General features: G+C 41.0%; 1 protein-coding gene across 14 annotated transcripts in view; it reads left to right on the top strand.

Annotated features, from left to right (window-relative positions):
• The window catches only part of LOC132366929 (contactin-associated protein-like 3), a 167,260-nt gene extending 141,633 nt beyond the window's left edge, over positions 1-25,627 (top strand). For 3 of the 14 annotated variants that reach the window (XR_009503613.1, XR_009503611.1, XR_009503610.1), the window contains one exon: positions 2,852-3,549. Coding sequence is in view for 5 of the 14 variants with exons in the window: in XM_059924380.1 (XP_059780363.1) it covers positions 14,189-14,251 (63 nt within the window). In the remaining 9 variants the exon portion in view is untranslated. Of the gene's footprint in view, positions 1-2,851; positions 3,551-14,188; positions 14,274-24,589; positions 24,695-25,538 lie in introns of those variants that run through there. The other 11 variants (XR_009503612.1, XM_059924382.1, XM_059924383.1 and 8 more) reach the window with 9 other exon arrangements.
• The last annotated feature ends 658 nt before the right edge of the window (positions 25,628-26,285 follow it).

Genomic DNA, 26,285 nt, shown 5'->3' with positions numbered 1-26,285 from the left:
CCAAATAAGTTCACATTCACAGGTTCCGGAGTAAGAACTCCAATATATCTCAACGTGAACATGACAGTGGCCTGGAAGGACAGAGGTGGCTATAGTCAAACGATGCTTATCGTAAAGGAAAAGAGGCACTTTCTCATTTTGTTTGTTGTGCCCACTTTTTGTAAGGGAAGAAGAAGATTAATCTGGAATTGACGAGAAATTGATAAGAAATGCTCTGGACACCATGGCAAATGGAATGTGAGAAAATGAGCAAACAACACCCCTGAGTACTACAAGGAGTGGCATCTAGAAAGGGAGGCTGGAGTTTGTGTCAAGGTGAAGAACCGTGGTTGGTGTCTGACGTTTACTGAGTGTTTATTGTGAGCCAGGCATGGTTTTAAGCATTTGAGGTGCATCATATCATTTAATCTTTCTCTGTGAGTGTCTTCATTTTACAGACGAAGAAACTGAGGCTCAGAGTTACACAATGGTCAATTTCTGTGTTACTCTGGAATATTCTAAGGGATGATTGAAGTAGCCCTTTATTTTCCTGTTTATTATTATGATTAATTACGTGCAGTGAGATAGATTCCCAGAGCACACAGAAGAAAGAGAGGATGAGAGGGAGGAAGACTTTACAACGCAATCGTGTTCTTGGTGGGGCAGAGGCAAGTCTGGGTCACCTTAGGGCTGGGTTTAGGAGGTGAGGGTGCACCCAAGGGCAGTGGTCAGAAAAGACCTGGAGAACTGCTGACCTCAGGATCTTGAATGGACACCTATGTGCTGTGGTTTTGCTGTTGTCCCAGCCCAGGCTGTGGCTCTGTTCTTAGGGATCTGCCATCTTTGCTCAAGGTTCCACATAGAAACAAAGATGCTGGATTGTTTGGTGCCTTTGTGAATTCTGTCTCCCTACTGGGAGTGAGATGTAGAATAGACACAGATGTTCCTGCCAGGTTTGGAAGCCAGCGATGAGGAGTTCAGCGTTGGACAAAACGCATTCCCTGCTTCATAAAGGGGTGTGGACTTGCTCAGCTCAGGACCTGGGGCGTCTTGGTTCAGGGAAATGAGAGACAGAGCAGTTCCAGGCCAGGCTTTGCTTTTCTGCCCTCTTATCTGGACACAACCTCTCTGAGCATCAGTTTTTCCTGAGTCTTTGTCCTTTACTGGTCCTTTCCTCAGTCATAGGAAGCCCTCAAGATGCATCAAGATGTATATTATTCCCTAAATCAATCTGAACCCAATGCTTGGTCCTCAAGAACTACCTTAGGCCAAGAATCAACCAGGGAAGGGGAGGAAGGATGAAAGGAGGATGCAGGGGAGAGGTGCACAGGTAAGGGTCCTAGCTCAGCTGTCACCTGCAGAACAGAAGCAAGTGGCCTTGATTGTTCACACCTCACTTTACCTGCCTCCAGATTGGAGCCTGAAGAGCTTGACTGGATTCAGTTCTCTCTATTAGAAAGTTATTAGGTCATTTTCAAATTTCATTTTAATGTATTTTCTCATTTACACTTACTTTGGTTTTGCTTTCTGCTTTTTTCTCCTGATTTTGGCTTTATTACTTTCAAGTAACACTTTTCTTTCAATCACCATTTTCTTCTTCTTAATGCCAGTTTACGTTGTTAGCTAAGGGCTGCTTTTGTTACCTTCACTCCTGTTTTGTCTATTTGACAGCCCCCTGAGATGATCTGTTTACTGCACTGTGTTCCCCAAGAAACAGTGGGGAAGCTGCCTAACAGACAATCTCCCGGGAGACTTTCCGCTACCCGTTTTCAGTGGGAAGCAGTTTCAGTCAGAACTGGCTCGCTCATCATAGCTGGGTAATATAAGCATCCAAATCACAGGGGGTGGGAGCACGTGGCCTCTCGGCGTTTATCTTGATTGAATCATGGGTGTGTAACTTTCCGTCGTTCAGCTCTTGATTTGTATTAATGATTCAGAGTTCATTACCTTAAGATAAAAAAGGTGTTCCTGCTGGCAAGAGCTAGATAAGATTGTGGGCAATTTGAGACTCTCACTGTGTGAAGTTGATGATGACTATATTCCCTGGTAAGAACTGAGAAATTCTGTCCTGTCCTGCCCCCGTGTGACACCAAACAAGGTACAGTCGCAATGGGCTTTGTGTCACTGACATGAAATTGAGGGTGGGCGTGGTGGCACCCACCCAGAGTGCCCAGGAAATCTGCAGCAGTGGCTGGGACGAGTAGAGTTTCCCAGTACCACAGGGAGTTCATAGGCAGGAAACTTTCTGTTTCTCATTGTATCAGTCTGGGTCTCGTTGCTAACATTTCACCTAAATGAAAATGCACTTTTACTTTGTTTAAATTTTTCTTGTGGTAAAATATACATAACATATAATTTACCCTTGTAAGTATTTTAAGTGGCATTAAGTACACTCACATTGTTGTGTCACTATCACCCCACTATTCATCTTCAGAATTTTTTTGAGAGGTAAAACAACTAATATTTACTGTGTATATTTTTTATACAATTTTTAAAGGTTACACTCCATTTTCAGTGATTACAAAATATTGGCTCTATTCTTCGTGTCGTACAATGCGTCCTTGCAGCCTCTCTTACACCCAATAGCTTGTACCTCCCACTCCCCACCCTTTTTTTGCCCCCCTCCCCCCGCTAAACACTAGTTTGTTCTCTGTATCTGTGAGTCTGCTTCTTTTTTGTTATATTCACTAGTTTGTTATAGGTTTTAGATTCCACGTGTAAGTAATATCATACAGTGTTTGTCTTTCTCTGTCTGACTTCTTTCATTCAGCACAATGCCCTCCAAGTGCATCCATCAGAACTTCTTTCATCGTCCCAAACTGAAACTGGCTACCCATTAAAAACTAACTCCCCATTTCCTTTCTTTCTCCAGGCGCTGGCAATCACCATGTTACTGGCTTTATAAATTTGAATAGATACCTCATATAAGTGGAATCATATAATTTTTGTTCTTTTGTAACTAGCTTATTTCACTTAATGTTTTCAAGGGTCATCCATTCTGTGGCATGTGTCAGAATTTCCTTCATTTTAAGGCTGAATAATATTCCACTGTATGTATATCCCAGATTTTTTTAATCCATTCATCTGTTGGTAGATACTTGGATCGTTTCCACCTTTTGGCTATGGTGGATAATGTTGCTGTGAACATGAGTGTACAGGTATCTCCTTGAGACCCTTCTTTCAACTTTTTTGGATATATACCCAGAAGTGAAATTGCTGGATCATATGGTAATTCTATTTTTAATTTTTTGAAGAACTGCCATAACAGTCTTGCAAGTGGCTGCACTGTTTTACATTCCTACCAGCAGTGCACGAAGTTTCCTATATATCCTTGCCGACACATCTTATTTTCCATTTAAAAAAAAAAAATAGCCAATCTAAAGGGAGTGAAGTAGTATCTTACTATGGTTTTGATTTGTATTTCCCTAACAAACATCTTTTTCTGTGCTTATTGGGCATTTGTGTATCTTCTTTAGATAAATGTTTATTGCAGTACTTTGTGCATTTTAAAATCAGATTGATTTTTTTGTTGTTGAGATGTACAAAGTTCTTTATATATTCTGGATATGAACCCCTTATCATATATATGATTTGCAAATATTTAATGTTGTGCCATTGGTTGCCTTTTTCACTCTGTTGATAATGTTCTTTGATGTATCCAAGTTTTAAATTCTGTTGTTATGTTTTGATATTTCTTCTTTTTCAATGTAAGCATTTATAGCTCTATGTTATATTGTTATCTATTTTGGCTTATGTTGTCTGTACTTTTGGTTTCATATCCAAGAAATCATTGCCAAATCCAATGTGATGAAATTTTTATACTATGTTTTCTTCTAAGTGTTTTATAGTTTTAGGTCTTATGTTTAGGACTTTGATCCATTTTGAGTTAATTTTTGTATATGGTGTAAGGTAAGGGTCCAATTTTATTCCTTTACATGTGAATATCCAATTTTCCCAGCACCAATTGTTGAAAAGACTGTCCTTTCTGAATACATGGTACCCTTGTTGAAAATGATTTGTAGATCACTTTGTGAAACATTGACATCTTAAAAATATTAAGTTTTCTAATCCATGAACACAGAATGGTTTTCCATTTATTTGTGTCCTTAATTTCTTTTAGCAATGTTTTGTAGTTTTCAGAGTACAAGTCTTTTGCCTCCTTGACTAAGCTTATTCCAAAGTATTTTATTCTTTTTGATAATGTTGTAAATGGAATTGCTTTCTTAATTTTATTTTTGGATCGTTCCTTACTAGTGTATTGAATTGCAACTGATTTTTGTGTATTGATTTTGTATCCCGAAACATTGTTCCCTGATTAGTTCTAACAATTTGGGGGGGGGGTGGATCTTTAGGGTTTTCTACATATAAAATCATGTTGTCTGCAGAGATAATTTTACTTCTTACTTCACAATTTGGATGTCTTTCATGCCTAATTTCTCTGGCTAGGACTTCCAGTATTATGTTGAACAGAAGTGACAAAATCTAGCATCCTTGTCTTGTTCCTGATCTTAGAGGAAAAGCTTTCAACCTTCACCAAAAATTATCATGTTCAGTGTGGGTTTTTCATATATGGCTTTTTATTATGTGGAGGTAGTTTCTTCTATTCTTAGTCTCTTGAGTGCTTTTATCATGTAAGTGTGCTGACTTTTGTCAAGTGCTCTTTCTGTATCAGTTGAGATGATCCTGTGCTTTTCCCCTTCATTTCATTAATACTGTATATGACATTGCTGGTTTTCTATATATTGAACCACCCTTGCATTCCAGAAACAAATCCCACTTGGTCATGGTGCATAATCCTTTTAATATGCTGCTAAATTTGATTTACCAGTATTTTGTTGAGGATTTTTGCATCATTGTTTATAAGGCATGTTGGTTACAGTTGTCTTTTCTTGTAGTGTCCATGTGGCTTTGGTATCAGAGAAATGCTGGCCTCAGAATGAGTTAGAGAGTGTTCCTTCTCCTTTAAGTTTTGTAAGAGTTTGAGAGGATTGGTGTTGGTTCTTCTTAGTTCTTCTAAATATTTGGTAGAATTCATCCATGAAGTCATCTGGTCCAAGGCTTTTCTTTGCCAGGAAACTTTTGGTTACCAATTAAATCTCCTTACTAGGTCTATTCAAATTTTCTGTTTCTTTTTGATTTAGTTTTGGTAAGTTATGTGTTTCTAGGAATTCATCCATTTCACCTGGATTATCCAGTTTTTTAGTGTACAGTTCATAGTAATCTCTTATAATCCTTTTATTTCTGTTACATATGTAGCCATGTCTTTGTCTTTATTTCTGATTTCAATTATTTGAGTCTTCTTTTTTTTATTTTCCTTAGTCAATCTAGCTAAAGATTTGTCAATTTTGTTGATTTTCAGAGAACCGACTCTTGGTTTCATGGATTTTTTTCTATTGTTTTTCTAGTGTCTCTTTGTTTATCTCTGCTCTAATCTTTATTATTTCCTTCCTTCTTTGAGCTTTCAATTTAATTTGTTCTTCTTTTTCTAGTCCCTTAAGGTGTAAGGTTAGGTGGCTGATTGTGATATGTTTCTTCTGTTTCAATGTAAGCTTTTACATTATATTTTCCTCTAAGTACTGCTTTCCCTGCATCCCATGAGTTTTGGTAAGTTGTGCTTTCATTTTCATTTTCATTTCATTGTTTTCTTGATTTCCTTTAGTTCTTTGTTGGTGTATTCCTTTAACGTTTTGAGCTTACATGAGATAGTTGTTCTAAAATCTTTTTCCAGTAAGTCCAAAACCTGTTTCTTGAGGTATGGTGTGTGGATATTTATTTTGTTCCTTTGAATGAGCCTAGTTTTACTGTTTCTTTGTCTGCCTGGTGATCTTTTGTTGAAAACTGGGCATTTTAAAAAACAGCCACCTCTCCCAGTCTTCTTATACTTGCTCTACACAGGGGAAGACCTTTGTAATCAGCCTAATGTGATGTCTTAGGGTCTTTTCAGACCTGTGTTGTCTCTGGACCAGTGCATGTGTTTTTTTTCCCCAGTTCTCCTATTTATACATCTGCTTTTAAATGTCTTGCTTTTCTAAGAGTCTCACTCTTGCTTACTCTTGGGGCCTTAGCTGTCCTATTGTACTCCTCAATCAGTAATCTCTTGTCCTTGGTGTCTGTGGGTCTATAGTTACCTTTGCAACCGTTTTTACAAATCATACCCGCTGCTTCCCATGGCTCCCTTATTCTGAGATCTGAGCCATTTTTGTTTGTCTGAACTCTGAGTTAGGTGTCAAAAGACCAGTCCTTAGGCAGCCCACAGACAGGTTAGAACATTGCAGATCAGTCTGCTCTCTCTCAGGTTTGCAAAAGGGAGCTGGGGATCTGGCTGCCACTTTCCTCAAGCTGCACTAAAAAGTGACTAAAAAATGCCACAGGTTTCCTACCCTTTTAAATGTGACATTTTTTGATGGTGCGTTCGCTTGGTTGTTGTAGATCTTTGACTCATTTCTATAGTTTCTATAATGCCTTTTTAGTCTGTTTCTGGTTATGTACTTAAATCAAAACAGGAACATATTCTCGTCACTGCTGGAAGAAAAGAGTCTTTACTCTGCCAACCTGTCACGTGTGATGGATCAAAGGGCCCTTAGGACTGCACGTGGACACTGTCACTTTTTACAGAGAACCAATTGACCTTGTATAACTGGAGATGCTTCCCCTCAAACACAGCTCTGCTCCCTCTGCTGAGGGTGGTGTCAGTCTCTCCCGATGCTGCTGGAACTGGAACACTGCATGCCTGGACACCCCACAAAAATAAAGGGTACTGACGTGCTCCCAGGCCAATACTTGTTCAGGAAGTGAGAGAAGTACTGTAGATATAAAAACATGCCAGTTTCTAAGGCAGCCTTCACTCCACATAGGAAGTACATGGCCAGGATTTGATTTGATAAAAAATTAGTATCACAGTTAGAAACCAGACCTGACCCTGAGCTCCCTTAATGACTTCATCTAATGTCTCCCTGTTGACCCACCCAGGCCTTATCTTATCCTGTGTCTGGCTATCATTGGCTCTGCCGTCCCCTAAGCCCTTCCCTGCCCCAGGATCTCCTCTCTCTAGGTGCATTTCAGGTGACCTACACTTACCAATTTCTATCAGATGTTTCCTGAGGGCCATCTGGATGTGATCCTAACAACCCGGGCTGAGTGATGCCACTTTGTGGATTCACTAAATGACACATTTCTGTGGGTCACGTCCTCCCAGCCCAGCAGCCCTAACAAGCACCAGCACGGAAGCTGCTGGCAAACACTGGGAGGAGCCCTTAGTACTGCAGGGAGCTGCTGGGGGCAGCCTCTCAGGGCCCCACACCCAGGGCTCATCCCGGGAGACACTCCTGAGGAGGGGAAGGCAGGGCTGTGCCCTTGAGGAAGGAGGGACCGCTCACCTCTCTGACCTCGGGCTGGAGAAGGACGAGGGCTCGGGACCGCGGAAGACGGCAGGGAGCTCGCCCTCCTCCCTGAGAGCTCGGTGAGCTGCATCCAGGCGAGGAGGTGAGACCCTGCTCACTGCCCCTCCCTCCGGAATGCAGTCACTGCTACTGAGAACTCTACCCCAGCCCTGATTTCATTGTGGCTGGTTAGAAAAAAGGGAAAACAAACAAAACTAAAACCAAAACCTGACTCTGCACCAGAAGATAAATGAACTTCCATGTGTATGTAGCACCTTTTAAGGATTTGTCTAATTCCAAATGAAATGATCTCTATTTTAACTCATTACTGATTACTAATTTTCTTCATTTCAGATACAGTCTATAACAGTAGATTCCCATCTGTGTTCTGAAGCAAATCCCCCAGCCTCGCCTCCCACCCCTGTGGGGCCTGGGGAGAGGGGAGGCATCTTCCCCCAGAGAAGGTGGGCATATGCCCCCCTCTCCCCCGTGCCTCCCTGGGCACCCCCTTGCCTGGGGACTGCGGTCTCCCTTCCTTACTCTCACACTCAGGGCCCCTCACAGAGTGGCCCTGACCTGACTCCCCAGACTCTTCTCACCATCCTGTTTCCTAAACTTCAGCCAAGTTCCGCCCAGCATCCTGCTTGTCCGGAGAGTGTACCGCCTTCTTCCAAGTCCAGGCCTCTGCATGGAGGTTTGCTCTACCAGAAATGCCCCTCCTCTTGTGGCAACAGTTTAAATTCCTCGTTATTAAATTACAAATCTGCAGCCTCCTCCTCCTTGAGCGTTGCCTGATTTCCCAGCAAACGTATCTGCTGCAATTCCCTGCAGAATCACGTCAGGTCAGGGGCCCCTTGGTGCTAGTTTCGGTTCCTGCATCCCAGCCCGTGCATCCCTGAGCGCACAGCTCCGTCTCATTTGTCTCTGCCGTGGGTGTTTCCTCATCAGTTAGTCTCCGTAAACGTTGTGAGTGAAGTATTTTCTACATTTCCAGGTATAAGCAGCTGCCATCTCATAAGATAACTTTCTTAAAAGAAGTGATTCACGGTGTATAGAGCATATTGTAGTTTAACCAGTGGTGGGGGGCAGGGTTGATACAAGTTTCTTCTCATTCTTCCTAATACCAGCTCACCAGAGTGATGCTTAAAGGCAAGGACAGTTATGCTAATTTTTGCAGAATAATTTTTAATTCACAAAAACCATTAATTCTAAGACTGAAAAGTTGTATGTGAGATAAGCGTATGGTTACTACATCCACAAGCAAATTTTTACAGCCCTGGGACATTATGATGCCCTTAAATCCTCTTGGAACAGGTTGAAAGTTAAACTGCATTGAGGATTTCTGAATTGCTGATACTATGATATACCATAGTTCTTTTTTTTTTTTTAATTTTATTTATTATTTATTTATTTATTTATGGCTGTGTTGGGTCTTCATTTCTGTGCAAGGGCTTTCTCTAGTTGCGGCAAGCGGGGGCCACTCTTCATCACGGTGCGTGGGCCTCTCACTACCACGGCCTCTCTTGTTGCGGAGCACAGGCTCCAGACGCGCAGGCTCAGTAGTTGTGGCTCACGGGCCCAGTTGCTCCGCGGCATGTGGGATCTTCCCGGACCAGGGCTCGAACTCGTGTCCCCTGCATTGGCAGGCAGACTCTCAACCACTGCACCACCAGGGAAGCCCCCATAGTTCTATAGTTCATCTAAATTAATAAAATGAGATCTAAAAATCACATTCAAAATTGAGCAAAAGCCAAACTAACTCTTTTCGTATTAATTAAATGATAATAATGAGAAGTATGATTGTCCCTTTCGTAAAACATACCAAAATTATATGTTAGATTACATTCACTTAGCACAAAATGTCTTTCAAAAATAAGTTGTAAGCACTAAACAATCTGAGGGATACACCTGTACAGTTTTAGTTGCATATCTGCGTGTGCATGACTGACATGCCTGACAGCTTGTAATTCATGTTTTAAAAAATGATTCAGTATTTTAAAAGAATATAGCAGAAGGATAGCTTCTTATGCCTAAATCACCTGTTGTGCAAGGTCCTCACTCTAGTGCATTTTACACAATAGGGTTTTATTAGTCATAAACCATGGCTGACAGTCATAAGCGCCAGTGTAAATGGGGAGAATGAAAATAAAGATGGGGCCTGAGAAACTGAGCTATTGTGAGCCAAGGTCCAGGAAGCAGACTCTCTAATAGCTTATTGGGTGTCTAGGAGCCAACAGAACCTTCTAGATAGTCTGTATAGGAAATCATCTAGCTTTCCCAAACTACATACATTTGGAATTAAAATTCCATTTGCTGCCAGTATCATTGTAAATGGGGGAGTAAGTCCCCCTTGTAGGGTCTTTAAGGGCCACTGCAATATTTCTGCAGAAGAAATTACAGGGTTTATTATACTCACAGGTCCTAGAGGAGAAGACAGGGCGCACCTCACCATTCAGCAGCCACCTAGCAGGTGAGGAGTCGAGAGAGAGTGAGGACCTTGGGCAAGTCTGGGTGGAGCAGAAACAAGGCTTGAGGAGATTTCATTGTTTCTTGGAATGTCTAGGTCACAGTCGGGGAGGGCAAAAAGGGAATCTTGCGGCAGGAAGCAGCCTGGGCACACCCACGCAACTGGTCCCCTGGGTGTTGAGGCAGCAGGAAAATAGAGAATTAAAAAAAAAATTTACAATCCAATCATCTTCATTCTTTATTCTCATTTTCAACCTTATTTTCCAAAATATACAATCCTTAGTTCTCCGAAAGTTAGGGAGAGGAAACTGGCTTCCTATTAGTTAACGGTGATGCAACATTGAAACACTGGACATCCCGCTGAGGTTTCCATGGTGTCCGCTGGGCTCTGCAGCACCCAGCTCCTGGAGCTTTTCAGACTCCTCAGTGAATTCATTATTGTTTAAAAGAAAAGAACACCCCGTCTTTCTGTTTTTGTTCCTTCTGTCACTGTTTTTATTCTACCTTGCCTCATTCTACAAACCATCGGCCATGGAACTCCTGTATAGTTTTTCATTGTACGTAAAACACCAATACATCTTCCATCGTGGAGGTAGTCAGGGCAATCACTGTTACCTCTCTTTTGCGCAGAAAAATGGAGGTTCATGGAGATTAAGAGATGTATACAAAGTTGGAATCACAACAGGTCAGGAACTCTAATTTAGTTCTTTGGACTTAAAAAAATATTGTTTTCTCCACAAATTCATCACTGCCTCACTAAGTTTATATGTGCAGCAAACATGGACAGAAGGCTCTTAGGTCTGGGCATTCATCACTACCTCCAGGGAGGGAGCCCAGGGGCAGTGGTGCTGAGAGCTCTCACTGCCCTCAATCTCCCCCTTTGCTCCCCTGAGCTCAGGTAGGACCCTGCGGGCAACTCATGTGGTCCCCCAGGGCTCTCCTAATGGGTCCAACATTGAAGCCAGGACACAGACCCCATGGGGCCTGTAAACTGCCTGCCCATCTGCACGAGGATGAGAGGCAGACTCAGTGATGGGACAGGCAGAGCCCACACAGAAACAGTAAGGAAGTCACCTGCTCCTCTGTGCTTCATTGAACCTTTGAGAGACAGGCACGGAACCGAAAATGCCATCCTTGTATCAGGACACCTACCACACTTATGTCACTTTCAAACCCAAAGTCAAAGAGACTTTAAGTCACTCAAAAACACAAAGTAAAAGCTTCTTCAAGACAGGAGGTGAACAGAAGAATTCTATCTTTGAATATTCCTACAATATTTGTAGTGAGTATTTAACATGAAAAAAGTAGTCAAAGTATTTTTCTTAAAATCACCTCCTATGCAGCTATAAAAATCTTTAAGAAAAATAGTCCAGGATAGAAATATAATAGAGACTGCACACATTCATGAATTTATCTGCCTCCTAACAAGCCCAACTTGTGAAGTGTAGAGCATTTTATATGTTAGAGGCATCATTATAAATCGCTCAAATACCCGCTTGATCACACTGCAGTACATTGTCATTGCTTTACTTGAATGCTCACCTAAGATTTTTCTCTGAAATGTACTCAGAGCAGAGACAGTTATACAATGAAAGTGAGAAATTGTAAGAGCATAACACTGTCTTAGAAATAGTCCATGTAGAAACCACTTACCCCAGCACAGTCTTGCCACATGTTTTATGTTCTGTCCACAGAGCCAGCCCATGGCAGCTCATAGTAAGGCGGTCAAAGAGAGTGTTCTGTCCTTTCTCTCTTACCTACTCAGACATCAACATTTTCTCCTGCTCTTTCTGTGTCAGCTGCTCTCAGGTGAGAATAAAGGAGGTGAAAATGTGAGCTTTCCTAGGAAAGCTCTGCCTCTGTCTCCCATCCTCTTCAGAGCCTTACACGGCGCCTGCTGGCAATTGTGGTTCAAGTAATATTGTTGGATGAATAAACAGATGAGAGACCCTGACTTAAAAGAGTCACTTTGTTGTACAACAGAAACTAACACAGTATTGTGAAGCAATTATACTCCAATAAAGATCTATTTTAAAAAATAATTAATTAATTAATTTTTTTAAAAAAAGAATGCCACAAAGGGTAGTTCCATTTCAGAAAGACACTTCTTAAGATTGAAAAGTCTTTGAGATTCACAGTAAATCAATATTTCAATGCCATGGTGGCCCCTTCGACACTATGGGGAAGACTAGAAGGGATATTTTGAAAGACACTGACCATTTCTAGTATATTTCAAATCGTACCTCATGGTTTGCCCAGTGATTATAAATTTGATGCTGTTCATCATATAGTCCTTCTTTATAGTGAGGCGAGCGGGGGCTACTCTTCGTTGCAGTGTGCGGGCTTCTCATTGCGGTGGCTTTCTCATGTTGCAGAGCTTGCGGGCTCTAGAGCACAGGCTCAGTAGTTGTGGCGCACGGGCTTAGTTGCTCTGCAGCACATGGGATCTTCGTGGATCAGGGCTCAAACCCGTGTCCCCTGCATTGGCAGGCAGCCTCCTAACCACTGCGCCACCAGGGGAGTCCCTGTAGTTTGTCTTCTATAGATGTTTATTCATCTGTAGTAGCCTGTAGTAGTCAGGTGTTAAGTTTAAAGCATTAATTCTGCTATCTTGCTTTTTTAGCGTTTTTGTGAATGAGATAAATCTTTGCTTTTACTTATTTGTAAAGAGTATATTATATTACATTACATTATATATTTGTATTTCTGAAATTTTTATAGCTAAGACATGATAAAAACATGGGAAGATCTGCTAAACTAAAATGGGGAATTTTCTTCTAAAACTTCGATCTAATGTCTGTGAAATAATCCAGAAGAGAAGTAATAACAAGCAGTTTTCTTTATAAACCAGGGAACATCAGTGAACTCTTCCTTGCATTTCAACCAGTCAGACTGATTGAATTCATATTTAGGTGAGAGTGATTATGCTGTCGAGACAATTAAGTGAGGTGATCTAAGCCAAGTGCTTGGCTCAGGGCGTCATTTATGGGAAGCTCTCCACAAACACACAACATCATTATCATTATTATTTCATGAATAATTTGATAATGTATTTGCTCCTGGCTTGGATTCTTCTCTCTTGGATACTTTTGCTAGCACAAAATTTTTTTTCAATTATTGTAAATTTCACTAAATTTTGGAAACTGATGATCTTTTGTTGCCTAATGGTAAAATACCATCGGATTCTGATTTGAAATGGTACATAGAAAAACTCCTCTCTCATGCAGTTAAGAAGTGATTAGTTAGCAGTGTGCAAAACATTCAGGTAGAAATAGTGCCTCCAGGAGTCTCTATTTCAGAATTCCCCAGATAAGGGTAAACTCCCTACTCCCTCATGTAAACCGACATGTTCATGTTATTGTAGCATGGTTTGTCATCCCGTTGGTTTGGAAGGAAACTAGGATGGTAGAAAGAAATATGCAGAAAGATGCAGTCCAACTTAAGTAGAACCTGTTTTTAAAAAGTGACCCTGTGATACTAGCCCATTAAAAGCTCCCTTAGAAACCTCTGACATCCCCAGGGTCAAACGTGCATCATTCAGTGGCTGTTTCATTATCTCAGTCCAGTGGGTGTCATCCTAGGCACAAGCTCCACCATCACCTTTATTTTTGTTCTTCACTCTGCCCAGATCAGAAGCTGCAAGTTGTTAGGGAACCAAAAGTGCAGCCCCACTAGAAATGGGTAAAAAAAAACCCCAAATGTTTGTTTAGATGATACTATCTATCAGAGCTGGAGAGACACGAAGCCGATCATGAGAGAAGAAGTCTCTGCTGTATATTAATGTGAACTTTTCTGGAACAACATGCTCTCTTTAGCTTTTCCACATGTCTAATCACTAAGAGCTTGTCTAGCTACATGAGAAAAACAAAACCAAAAGCCCCACAACTGCCTAGAAGCTTATCAGTATCAGAAGGGTACATCATTTTAAGTCCATTCAGTATAACACCATGCAGCTGTTAAAAAAGAATGAGCAACACTGAGATGTTCTGACATGGAAAGATCTATAAGATTTGAGTGGTTTAAATGGAAACAGGAGGTTGGAGAATAATTTGCAAAATATGATTCCATTTCTGTTAAAATGCATGAAGACAACTCATGAGTGCACAGATTAAAAATATGTATGACTATGATGGTAAAGGACTAGAAACACATCCACTGATGGTGACCCCTGGGAAGAGGGTGGGCAGGTGGGTAAGAGATGATTTACATGTTTTACTCTGTACACTTAGTCTTGGAATATTTTATAAGAATGTGTTATGTCTATAAAGTAAATAATAATAAGAGCAGATACTTAGCACTTACTATGTGCCTGGCACTGTTCCTCAAAGCATGCTTCTGAAGTGAATACTGTAATCATTTTACAGATGGAAAAACCAGGACACAAATGGGCTGAGAAAATTGTCCAAGACCCCCCGTTTAGTGATTGACAGTGAGGTAAACAAATTTCTTCAATAGCATAAAGAGGGTTGGATCACATGAGCTCTAAAATCTCTCTTATTTTTTTTAAACGTTTGTTGTTGTTGTTCTATTTGATTTTTGGCTGTGTTGGGTCTTTGTTGCCACTCATGGGCTTTCTTTAGTTGCACCCAGTGGGGACTACTCGTTGCAATGCACGGGCTTCTCATTGCAGTGGCTTCTCTTGTTGCGGAGCACGGGCTCTAGGCATGTGGGCTTCAGTAGTTGTGGCCCACAGGCTCAGTAGCTGTGGCCCACGGGCTTAGTTGCTCTGCGGCATGTGGGATCTTCCCGGACCAGGGCTCGAACCCGTGTCCCCTGCCTTGACAGGTGGATTCTTAACCACTGCACCACCAGGGAAGCCCTCTAAGATCTCTTGAGTGATCATGTCTCAAAGGGCTAAGAGGCTGGGCTATGGATTCAGATGTCCCTTGTAATAATCCAGCTCTGAAACTGGCTAGTTGTTCACCGGGGGCAGGTAACTGAGTCCTTCTGAGCCAGTTTCCTTATGTGTACAAGGTAGAGTAGGCACTGCCTCACAGCATTACAAGTGAGGACATATAGGGAGGAATGCCTAGAGACCCAGTTGGACCCTCAGAGTTGGTATGGAGATTATTTTTAGCTCAAAACATTTGGGAATCAACAGATGCAGAAAGAGCTTTCCTTATTTGACTAAAAGCAGACATTTCTGAGAAATGAGGCTTCTATGATTCCCTCTTCAAGACAGGTCTACTCCCAGGAGAGAAATCAAGAGTAAACCTACCACAAATCCCCTCTCTGGGGAGATGCGCATAGAAGAAGGAAAGACCCCTTGAACGTGCAGACACAAAATAATCACAAAATTACTTATCGTTCATTTATTCTTCTAAAAGAATAGAAGTCCTTTCTTCCACTTTCCTTTTCTCTGCTAAGTTAGATATATAAACCTCTAACTTTAAACATTTAGTGAGATAGTTACTTCTCTTGTTAGCTCCCATATATATGAATAAACTTCTTCTCCTGTTAAACTATCTTTTGTCATTTTAATTTGCAGGCCCCTAATTACTAAACCTAATAGGGCAGAAGAAAAGTCTGCTTCCTGACACTAGCAATTAGTTGGTGAATGATACCATCATTGCCTGTGACTCTGAAATCACAAGATCATAGATTAATCTGCATATCTAAAGAGTCCAACCTGTACTCTGAGGTTAAAAATAAGATCATCAAAGCATACTGAAGTATGGATATAAACATTTCGAAATGATAAAGATCTGGCTGTACACATAACATGTTTCTTCAATTCTGTAAAATTTTATGTAGGTGGAAATTTTACTGCAGAAACAAACTCAAAGACTGAAATTACATGAATAGAATATGGTGTAGCAAAATTTAGAGCTGAGCAAATGTGACGTATAGTTAACGAAATGCATGCTTTTTATTATGTCACATTTTAATTAAAAATGAATGGTAATCAGTTCACAATAGTGACTTCAGTTGATCCTGCTTCTAAATGGTTAAAGCAAAAATAAGCTCCTGATCTGCTCTTCAGAAGATTAACTATGGCCATGGTAGGTCTTTTTCTCTTTCCCTTTTGGAAGAGAAAAGGGGAGGGTGTCCCCAGGTGACAGGGACTGGAGTCTTGTGGGCCCAGCACACTTCCCTGTTGGGAAGAGGAAGGAGGAAGTATTTGCTTACGTTTCCCCCAGTGCCTGGAACCTAAGCTGCAGCTTCCCTAGAACATTGTTAATGATGAGAAGGATCTCGTGGCAGACGGATGGTGGCCGCCGTGCCTAAACCAGGAACCTGATGCCTTCCCTGTCTTAGATTGTGGAGTTTCCTACCAGAAAATCTGAAAAGAAAGGATTTATGGGAAGCAGTAAATGCAGAAGTAAAAGACAATTTTTTTTTAAGCAGATATTCATTTTTAATTAATTATTTATTTATTTATTTATTTATTTTTGGCTGTGTTGGGTCTTCGTTTCTGTGCGAGGGCTTTCTCCAGTTGCGGCGAGCGGGGGCCACTCTTCATCGCGGTGCGCGGGCCTCTCACTATCACGGCCTCTCTTGTTGCCGAGCACAGGCTCCAGACGCGCAGGCTCAGTAGTTGTGGCTCACGGGCCTAGTTGCTCTGCGGCATGTGGGATCTTCCCAGACCAGGGCTGGAACCCGTGTCCCCTGCATCGGCAGGCAGAGTCTCAACCACTGTGCCACCAGGGAAGCCCAGACAATTTTAATAAACCATAAAAATGCTTAAGTTGGTGCTGGGTTGGAAAGAGTGGCTTCTGTGTTCTTTAAGCTTTTCTGTACTATTTGAATTTTCTAGCCAAGTGTGCCTATGTCTATTATTTATTTTTTATGTCACCAGGGATTTTCTGACTAGTGAGACCACAGACTACATTTTTTTCCATTGTTATTTTCTATCAAAAAACAATGCAATACATACCATTTTTAAAAAGGAAACAAAGAAGAATTTCTAATCATGCATCAATAAAAAACAAAAGAGCACAAACATACATATATATTTTAACATATTGAGCAGATCAATCTGTTAAAATATATAAATGTTTGCATAGTGACCTGAAATAAATAGATTATTTAGTCATAGACCTTTTCATGTGCATTCTATAGTAAGTCTTCTGAGAGATGAACTTTAATCTTTCCATCCAGAACTTTGGAGTATCTGAGATTTTGCCCTATTTGCAACAAGTTAAGCTGCCGTTTTCCATGGATGCAGGTAGAAGACAGAAGCCTTATGGGTCAGAAACAAAGGACTCTATTACTTACTTGGTTACTCATAAACCACTGCAGCCAGCATGGGCATCCGAATATTTGCCTTGGTTCTCATTGACCCTGAGTCACACAGGGGCTGTGTGGATAGGCCCGGATGGATGCCTGCACACACAGTGGGTTATAATACAAGAGTTCAGGGAATCAGAATCTTTTGGGAGGGAAGCATGCTTGCCCTTACCTCTGGAAGAAGACATTATCTTACAAGGCTGTTTTCTATCTAAACATCCTTGGCAAGATAGCTGAGAATAAAGGGCTGTCGGTGCTTCTGTTTGTAAGATGTGCAGAAATGTGAGAAACCCATGGAGAATTGTCTTACCTCTGCTCTAACACACAGCCTTTTACTTTTCTTCTGAAATGGCAATTATATGTTGCAAAGGACTTATTTCACATTTACTTAAACTTAGTTTTCAAATATATATTTCTTTGTCCTATTCTAAGATTAACTTCTCTTGTGTGAGAGTTAATTTTGAAATTACAGTGTGAACCGTATGACCCTAATCATTTTGGTTTAACAGTATTGCTAACTCAAATTTAAAATGCTGAGAAAAAAGCATCTCTATTTTGTCACTAAAACTACCAAAACAGCTTTAAATACACAATTAGTTTCAAAACAGCTGTTTGATCTTGACATATTTTTTTTAAAGAGCTTTTTGATGTGGACCATTTTTAAAGTCTTTATTGAACTTGTTACAATATTGCTTCTGTTTTCTGTTTTGCTTTTCTGGCCCTGAGGCATGTGGGATCTTAGCTCCCTGACCAGGGATTGAATCTGCACCCCCTTCATTGGAAGGCAAAGTCTTAATCACTGGACCACCGGGGAAGTCCCGATCTTGACCTATTTTTAAACATATTTGGCTAAATCCTATTTAAGTTGACACTTCATCTGAAATCGGAATTGTGACAAACACTGTAAGAGAGCTACTATTTTTTGCATAAAGGAGAGCAAAATCTTGTGGTAGTAAGTATGTTTCCCTTACAAACATAGTGTAGGATAAATCTAAATATTCTGATTTGAGAAGAAAATTTTGAATGGAGGAATTTTTCATTCCACTGTTGCAGGATTGTCTACTTTTCCCTAATATTAAAATGGACAGTTAGCCTCTTGAAAGAGGTTAAAAATCCATACGGAATGTCTCAGAAGGGTTTAGTTGTTCAGTGGCTTTCACTCTTCCTCACAAATTATTTAAAAATGGAATTTTTGTTCAAGATGTCTACCATTAGCGTGAAATTTATTTTCCAGTTTTATTGAGACGTAATTGACACATGACATTGTGTAAGTTTAAAGTGTACAACATAATGATCTGATGTATGTATATATTGTGAAATGATTACCACAATAAGTTTAGTTAACAAACATCACTTCACATTGTTACACATTCTTTTTCTTGTGATGACAAGTGTGAAGTTTGATGCTTACCTGGTTCTCTTCTTTTGGACTTTGGCAAGTCTAAGAATTAATCCTACCACACATAGCCTATACTAGTCTATCCAAATCTAACAGTTAGTAAAGACATTAACACATTTATCTGTTTGTAGGTTTTATTGAGCACAAGATAATAATCTCATTCTCAGAAGCAATGAAATCACCGAAAGAGCCAAATCTTGAGAAGCCTCGTAGAGTTGCCCTGTTACTAGATAAAGCGCTTTGGAATATATAAGTATGTTGTGTCACGTGTCTTCCTGTGACCTGTGATTGTTACTTGAAAGTGTGGAAATGCAGAACAGATCTCCTGTTATTATGAAAGGCCCATCTGTGACAGGTGGAAAGGAGGACGCTATGTTAAGAGCTTGTTCTGTGCAGTTCTCATGGAGGTGACTTGTGTCCTATAGGGAATGTCTCCAGGCTGCATTCCACTCTGGGTTCTTTGCCTCTGGCAGTTCTCCGTGATCACTCCTGTATTGGGGTCCGCCACGCCACTCCCAGGCTCCATTGATTCACTGGAAGGACTCATAGGAATCAGCCTAGCGTTATATTCAAAGCTGTGATTTATTACAGCAGAAGGACACAAAGTACAGTCAACAAAGGAAAAGGCAAAGTGGACCAAAGTCTGGAGGAAACCAGAGGCAAGCTCCCTCGAGTCCTCTGCCAGTGGAACCACACAGGACACGCTTAAGTCCTCCAGCCATGAGGACAACATGTGTGAAATGTTGCCAACCAGGGGAGCTTAGCCTCAGCCTAGGAGCCCAGGCTTTTATGGGGGATGGTCATGTAGGCACCCCCTCCCTGGTACATATCAAAATCCAGATTCCAGAGGAAAGCAAGTGTTCAGCACCAACCACATTGTTTGCATAAACATCTTAGGCAGCAGTGAGCCACTCTTATCAATTCTGGGAGTGGTGAAAGCCCTCCCAAAATTCAGGTGCCTAGACACCAGCAAGCCTTTCTCAGGATGGTGACTCAGGCCTGCGGATGTTATCACTGTTATCTCTTTTGGTTCTGATTTTTTTTCTTCCTTTCCTTCAGTCTTTCTTACCTTCAATCTTATATTCTATTATTTTAATAAGATGATCTGATTTAACACCCTTAGTTTCTTACATGAAAATACCAGCATGGTCCTGCGCTAAGGTGGACAGAACACACCAAGTCCTTCTGAAGCTCTGGAGGCTCTGCTCCCGAGGAGGCACGACCAAGGCCCTTCATTCATTACCTAAGAAATGGTCATTCCCTAGTAAGGCGCTTAATCTGTCCCATTTCAAAAATAAGTGATGCCACATTTCAAAAATAAGGACTCAGGGTAATTTCCCTGAGTCCTTAAGAGCGATGACTCATAGAGGACACCTCTGAACTGGCCCTCTCTATAGGAGAAAACAAGGAGCCTGCGCTAGAAAGAATGGAAAGGCCTAGAAATGACCAATTGGCCCTGAAAATTGAGTCAGTGAACAAGTGTCTGTTAGGCACGGACGGTGTGGAATGTGGTTAAGGATGGTCTGAGTTAGCTAGGAGGTACCATCGTGGTCCTTCTCAGACACATACTCTTCCAGGAATTCAACTGGCAGACACAATTAAACTTGAAAACTTCCTGAATTTCAACAATGCCACCGAGTGCCTTCTTCTTGCCAGAACTAGACTGGTCAGTGATGGTCTGAGGAGAAACTTAAACTACTTTGAAAATAAGGCAGACTTAGAGAGTGGTAGCGAACATGGCACCCACCTAGCATACAAACCTTGTGAGACCCTGAGGGTCATGAGTATAATGGATTGTGGCGAGCCGTAAGGGACTCACCGATCCAAGTCACTCAGCAAGGCCACCACAGGCCAATCCAGAAGCTAAGAGTATTATTTTCCTCGGGCTGCAGTAACAAAATGCCACATTCAGACGGTTAAACACAGAAATTTATTTTCTCACAGTCTGTTGGTAGCTAAGTCCAGATCGAGGTGTTGGCAGGGTGGGTTTCTTCTGAGGCCTCTCTCCCTGGCTGACAAATGACTGTCTTCTTGCTGTGTCCTCACATGGTCTTTCCTCCGTGTGCACACTTCCCTGGTGCTTCTCTGTGTCCAGATTTCCTCTTCTAGTAAGGACACCAGTCAGATTGGATTAGGACCACCCTAATGGCCTCCTTTTACCTTAATCACCTCTTTAAAGACCCTTTCTCCAAATACAGTCACTTCTGAGGTACTGGGGTTAGGGCTTCAACATAACAGTAGGTTAAAGGAATTCCTACCATTTGAAGTAGTTTAATGTTGAACTAAACACATATTGGTATCACTTTAAGTCAATGGAACTTCTTAATGAGAAATCTTCCTAAATTTTGTACAAATGACCCAATTTGCATATTACTATTTTCAACATATACAGGAGGCCACTGGGTTAGTGCTATTCTCCCAGTAGTCCTGAAACAGTCTAGACTCACAGTTAAATACTTTAATTCCTTTAATTTCATTAATTTATTTAATTCCTTGAAGCTGCTAATAGAATATGCCCACTACCCAGCACTCCTTTGAGGCATTCCTTAATAACACTAACCATACTTCATTTTCTTCTTTTGTGTTACTCTTGAAGTTTAGAAGCCAATTCATTTGTCAGAACTAAATTTGTGCCATGTATCAAATAACATACTTTTATTTGCAATGTTCTAGTATTGTTTTCAACAGCCATATATTGATTTTGAGACAGGCTGGGACCTGGGACCCTTTGCTGGGACCTGGGGCCCTTTGCTGCAGTGTTGCAGTGCTTGCACCTCGACACACCTCTCCTCGAGCAACAAAATAACAAAGAAACTGTATGGTACTAAAAATAACGACGTGCATGCCCAGTTGGGGCAAATTCTGGACAAAAGATACAAAGAGACCAAAAAACCCAACTGCCACTTTTGAAGATCCCAGAGCAAAAGCAGGGTACTGCACGTGCCCCCTGCACACAACACCACCTAAGCGGTGGGCAAACCACCTAAGCCACCCTTCTGGCCCGACCCCTGGACACACCCCTGCCCTCACGCCATATAACAGGGGTCCCCAACCCCCAGGCCGCAGCCTGGTAGGAATCAGGCTGCACAGCAGGAGGTGAGTGGCAGGGGAGCGAGTAAAGCTTCACCTCCTGCTCCCCATCGCTCACATTACTGCCTGAAACATCCCCCCACCCCACCCCCTGCCAGTCCGTGGAAAAATGGTCTTCCATGAAACCGCTCCCTGGTGCCAAAAAGGTTTGGGAACCACTGCCATATAAGCAGCAAGCTCGCCCCCGCTTAGGGAGCACGCAAGCAAAGGAACCTGTTGTTTGTTCTCGCTCCCCCGTGCTGCAGCAGGGGCCCCAATAAAGCCTTGCCTGAATTTCTTGTCTGGCCTTTGATGAATTTTTATTGTTTAAGGACGCCAAGAACCCTGGTCGGTAACAATTTCAAAATACGGTCTTGATGTCATTGGAAGTAATTTTTTTTTTACTTTTTCTCTGTTTTCAACATCTTTGCCAGCAAAAGATATGTTCCCAGATGTCTTCTAAAATGTTTTCTTCCTGATCATTTAGAAAGATTGGGAAAGAAAGAGTATTGAGAAACTTGAGCTGTACTTTTGCTGCACAGGAAGGGTGAGCTGTGTTCCATCCTAGATTAATAATATTTCAAGCAGGAGGGGAAAAAAAAAGTAAAAGCCTATAACTTTAGCAATGTGTTTGAAAAAGACTTGATTTCAACAATGTTTCTATCATGCTTACGTTGCAGCTGTCTAACAATACAGATAACAAAAGCATGTCAATTAAAAGCAGCATTTAGGACCCAGTTTCACAGATCTGCATTGGCCCTGGGTTTCGGATGATTTCAGGGCCAGGCGCTGGGAGTTCCTGTGTGGTGTAGTTGTGCTCAGCCATGGGGCAGGTGGGTTCCCTCTTGCTGTAGGAGAAGGTGGTGGGACACACGGAGATGGTTATCTCTTTCTGCTTTTGACTCTCCTGACTTGCTTCCACCAAGAGGCCATAAACCCAAACTGGAAATACTGATTAAGTGCATACTTTTTCCAACACATTGACCACAACTTGAGATTTTCATGGCGGAATATATTACATAAATGTCTGGAAAGCAAATATTTTAAGTGCACTTTAGGTAGATGTTTGCTTACTTTAATCAAGCAGAAGGAGAGATTATTCTTTTACCTTCTGGAACGTGTTGAGGTAAACTTATCTACAGAAGGGAAAACTTTAGAGTTCACCTGGTACAAAGCACCCGCATCCGGATAAACGAAGGTTGTTCCCGAGGCCAAGCTTGCTGTGCTTGCCGCACGACGGGCCAGTAAATCAGACATGACGCATTGAGGGAAAGAATACGACGTTATTCGGAAAGCCAGCAGACCGAGAAGACGGCGGACTAAAGTCTCAAAATAACCAGCTTATCGGGGTTTGGATGCCAGTTTCTTTTATAGCACAGAGATGGGGAGGAGATGAGGAGGTAAAGTAAAAGGGCCATCAGTTTTGCGAATATCCCCTGGAATGGCCAGCCTCAGGGAGGGGATGTGTTAATTTCTTTTTAATTGCAGCCATCCGCAGGTGGGCAGAGTCCTTATGTTTCCCTGAACAAAGGCACTTTGGTTTAACATTCAGGCAGAGGAACAGGGTTCCCCGAGGCAGGCCATTATGTACAGACAGTATCCTTTTAGTGAACAAAAGCAGCAGAAGGCAAAGGTTAAAGTTAAAGAAACAGATCCAACGTGTAGTCAGATTTGGTTCTTCCCTGTAACAAGGTCTCAAAGAGTGAGTGACTCCCTCCAGGTCACATATAATAATAATATATATAATAATAAAAATTATTCTGGTAGAGAAAAGAATGCAGAACTCTAGCCACTCTAACTCCTTAGTTAAAAAATGAGATTTATTTGCAGGACAAGAATGATGCTGCTATTAAAAATAATAATAGCAATAGCAAGTTTGAAAACTTTCACGTGGACCTATTCAGGTGCTTCATTGGCATTTAAGGCCTTCTAAGTATCTGTACTAGCCTCCTTCAGGTCAGCCTGTGTTGCTGGGAAACTGCTTTTCTCACTACTCTCTGGACAAAACTCTGGGTCTAGTTGCCATTATTCCGTGGAGTGTTTTTAGATCCCACCCGTTGTTAAACACACACACTTTTGTTATTAATACAAGAACAGATTTTTCAGAGTTTTTTCTTTGTCTTTTATTGTTAAATTTTTTTTAATTGAGGTATAATTGACGTAACATTACATTGGTCGCAGGTGTACAATGTCATGATTTGATGTTTGTATATGTTGCAGAGTGATCACCACAATAAGTCCACTTAACATCCACCACCTCACATAGTTACAACACTTTTTTTCTTGTGATGAGAATTTTGAAGAGCCACTCTTCTAGCTACCTTTAAATATGCAATACAGTATTATTAACGTACATAGTCACCATGCTGTGAAAGTTCCATCCCCATGACTTACTCATTTGATAACTGGAAGTTTGTACCTTTTAACCTCCCTCACCCATTTGGCTCACTCATCCCCTGCCTCAGGCAGCCACCAGCCTGTTCTCTATCTGTGAGCTTGACATTTTTTTGTTTGTTTTTTAAGGTCCCATATATGTGAGATGATATGGTATTTATCTTTTTCTGTCTGGCTTATTTCACTTAGCATAGTGCCCTAAAGGTCCATCCATGATGTTGCAAACACCAAGATTTCATTCTTTTTTATGACTGAATAATCAAAAACAGATTTTTTTATTGGTTCTTTAGTAGATGCCAGCTTCTGATATCAGCTTTTAGGTGAAATTATTGTTAATCTTTTTATGTGTAATTTTATGAGTCAGAGTTCAGAAGACCATTTGGATTTGCTATTGTAGGCAGATGTTGAAAATTCAGTTTTTTAATAGAATCTTGTACTGTTTTGTAGATTTTACTTTTTGGATTTGATTCTCAAAAAGAAATCTTAACCTGTAAAATGTTTCTTACTTCCTTTTCTTACCAGGAAGAGATATTAGGAATCATCTAGGAAACAAATGTAGCAGTTTTATGCAATTTAAGCAATAAAAATGAGTTTCAAAATCCTCCTTTACTACCAGTAAAGCTTGAATTTTGTACTTAAATATAATATTTTCCCCCTTCCCCTTTTACCCAAGATTTACCCGCCTATTAATGTGCTGCCCTCGTTGTCTCGGTGAATGAAGTCTGCTACTGGAGAAGGTATGACCAGAAAGGATCACGCCGATGTATCTAACCAGCTGGTACGTATGTTTTCTCCAGGATGGTGTTTAAAGAAATGAATACTTTCTCAGTTCATGCTGCTGTCTTATACCTCTTGTCTTTCTTCCATATCACTTTTCTTCTCCCCCCATCAAAGTAGAATTTTAATATAGAATATAGAATATAGAATACTGGAATACAGAAACATTCATTAGAGCCAAACAGTCTTTTTCATAAGGATAACTGCTCATGACAAAGATTAAAGATCACATGCTTGAAACCCACCTCTAATGCTGTATGAGGTAGTTTTTAAATAAAAAAGGCATAAGACGATTAAGTTTTTATTAGTAACCTTTATTATAGAGTATTTCTGAAAGACTATTCTAACTAATTTTTTGTTTAACGTATTAGGCAATCACCAGAACGCTAAGGGATACAGCTGTGTATATTCTATGAAATCCTTGGTTTCTATAGTCCTGAGATTGTATACCAAGCATAATTAAAGAAAAATACATTTGACCTTAAAGTAGAAATGATAAATAAACCTACTGATAACCCAGATATTTTTTTTTGAATAGAATTTAGAGATGGATTTCTCCTATTGCGTAAGTTGTGATTTTTAAATGCTCTACAAAATGGAAGCTCATTGATATATTGAGGGAGTGTATTTTTTGTAGAGTGTTAGTAATGTCTATGTATTGCATGCCTGAAGACTCCTTCCTTAGTGAGACTGCCGTATAATAAAGTCTTTCCAATACTTGCATATGTGAATTATGTTTGGAAATAATGTGAAATACTGTGAAGATAGCTACAGCAATACACTTATAATGCCCAGAGTACCGTTACCATTTATAAAGGTTCATGTAAACCTTTTTTTCTCTTTAGTATGCATGCTATGCTATTGGTAAGGATGTGCAGGCCATGAAAGCCGTAGTTGGAGAAGAAGCCCTCACCTCAGATGATGTGCTTTACTTGGAATTTCTGCAGAAGTTTGAGAGGAACTTCATTGCTCAGGGTAAGATTACTACTTTCCTATGAATAGAAACAGCATCATATGTAGTTTTGAGGACTTCTTTCCTAGTCTGAGAGAATTTACATTGGTCTCCATACAAGTTTCCTTCTGATTAGAGAAGAGGTTCTTCCAGCCGCCTGCCATGTCTTCGTTCTTAGCCCTCTGGTTCCTTCCCCTCTACCTTCAATTTCTTTATCCATTTATTTAGCTCCTGTCTTATTTTGTATCTTCCTTACAACCGGCCTTCTGCTCTCCTACCTCCATTGCCACTTCTCCTCGCTCTTAACCTCTCTGCAATGCTCTCCTCTGGCTGTGGGGGTTTTGGACTTTCCCAGTCCCTCTGTTTTCATCCTCCTGATTTCTTATCTTCCTGCTTCTTAATTGTTAATGTTCCCAAAGGCTTCATTACCTGTTCTTTCTGTGCTTTTTTCCCCTATGCTGATGACTAACTTGCTATGTATGAGCCTTTACCCTCTTTCTGAAGCTCTAATCTGACATCTCCAGCTAGGAAGCCTGTGTTTATGCCACCATCCTCTCTGGCTCAGCGTGGTGAGAACCAAAGTATTTTCCCAACTGACCACCTGCCTAGCAATTCCCTTTTCAATTTCTGTCTACCTCTG

This window comes from Balaenoptera ricei, chromosome 6, assembly GCF_028023285.1.
Source record: "Balaenoptera ricei isolate mBalRic1 chromosome 6, mBalRic1.hap2, whole genome shotgun sequence".
In the NCBI taxonomy this organism is placed as follows: Eukaryota; Metazoa; Chordata; class Mammalia; order Artiodactyla; family Balaenopteridae; genus Balaenoptera; species Balaenoptera ricei.
Note: the sequence above shows the minus strand (reverse complement) of the source record. Positions and strands in the feature narration are given on the sequence as shown.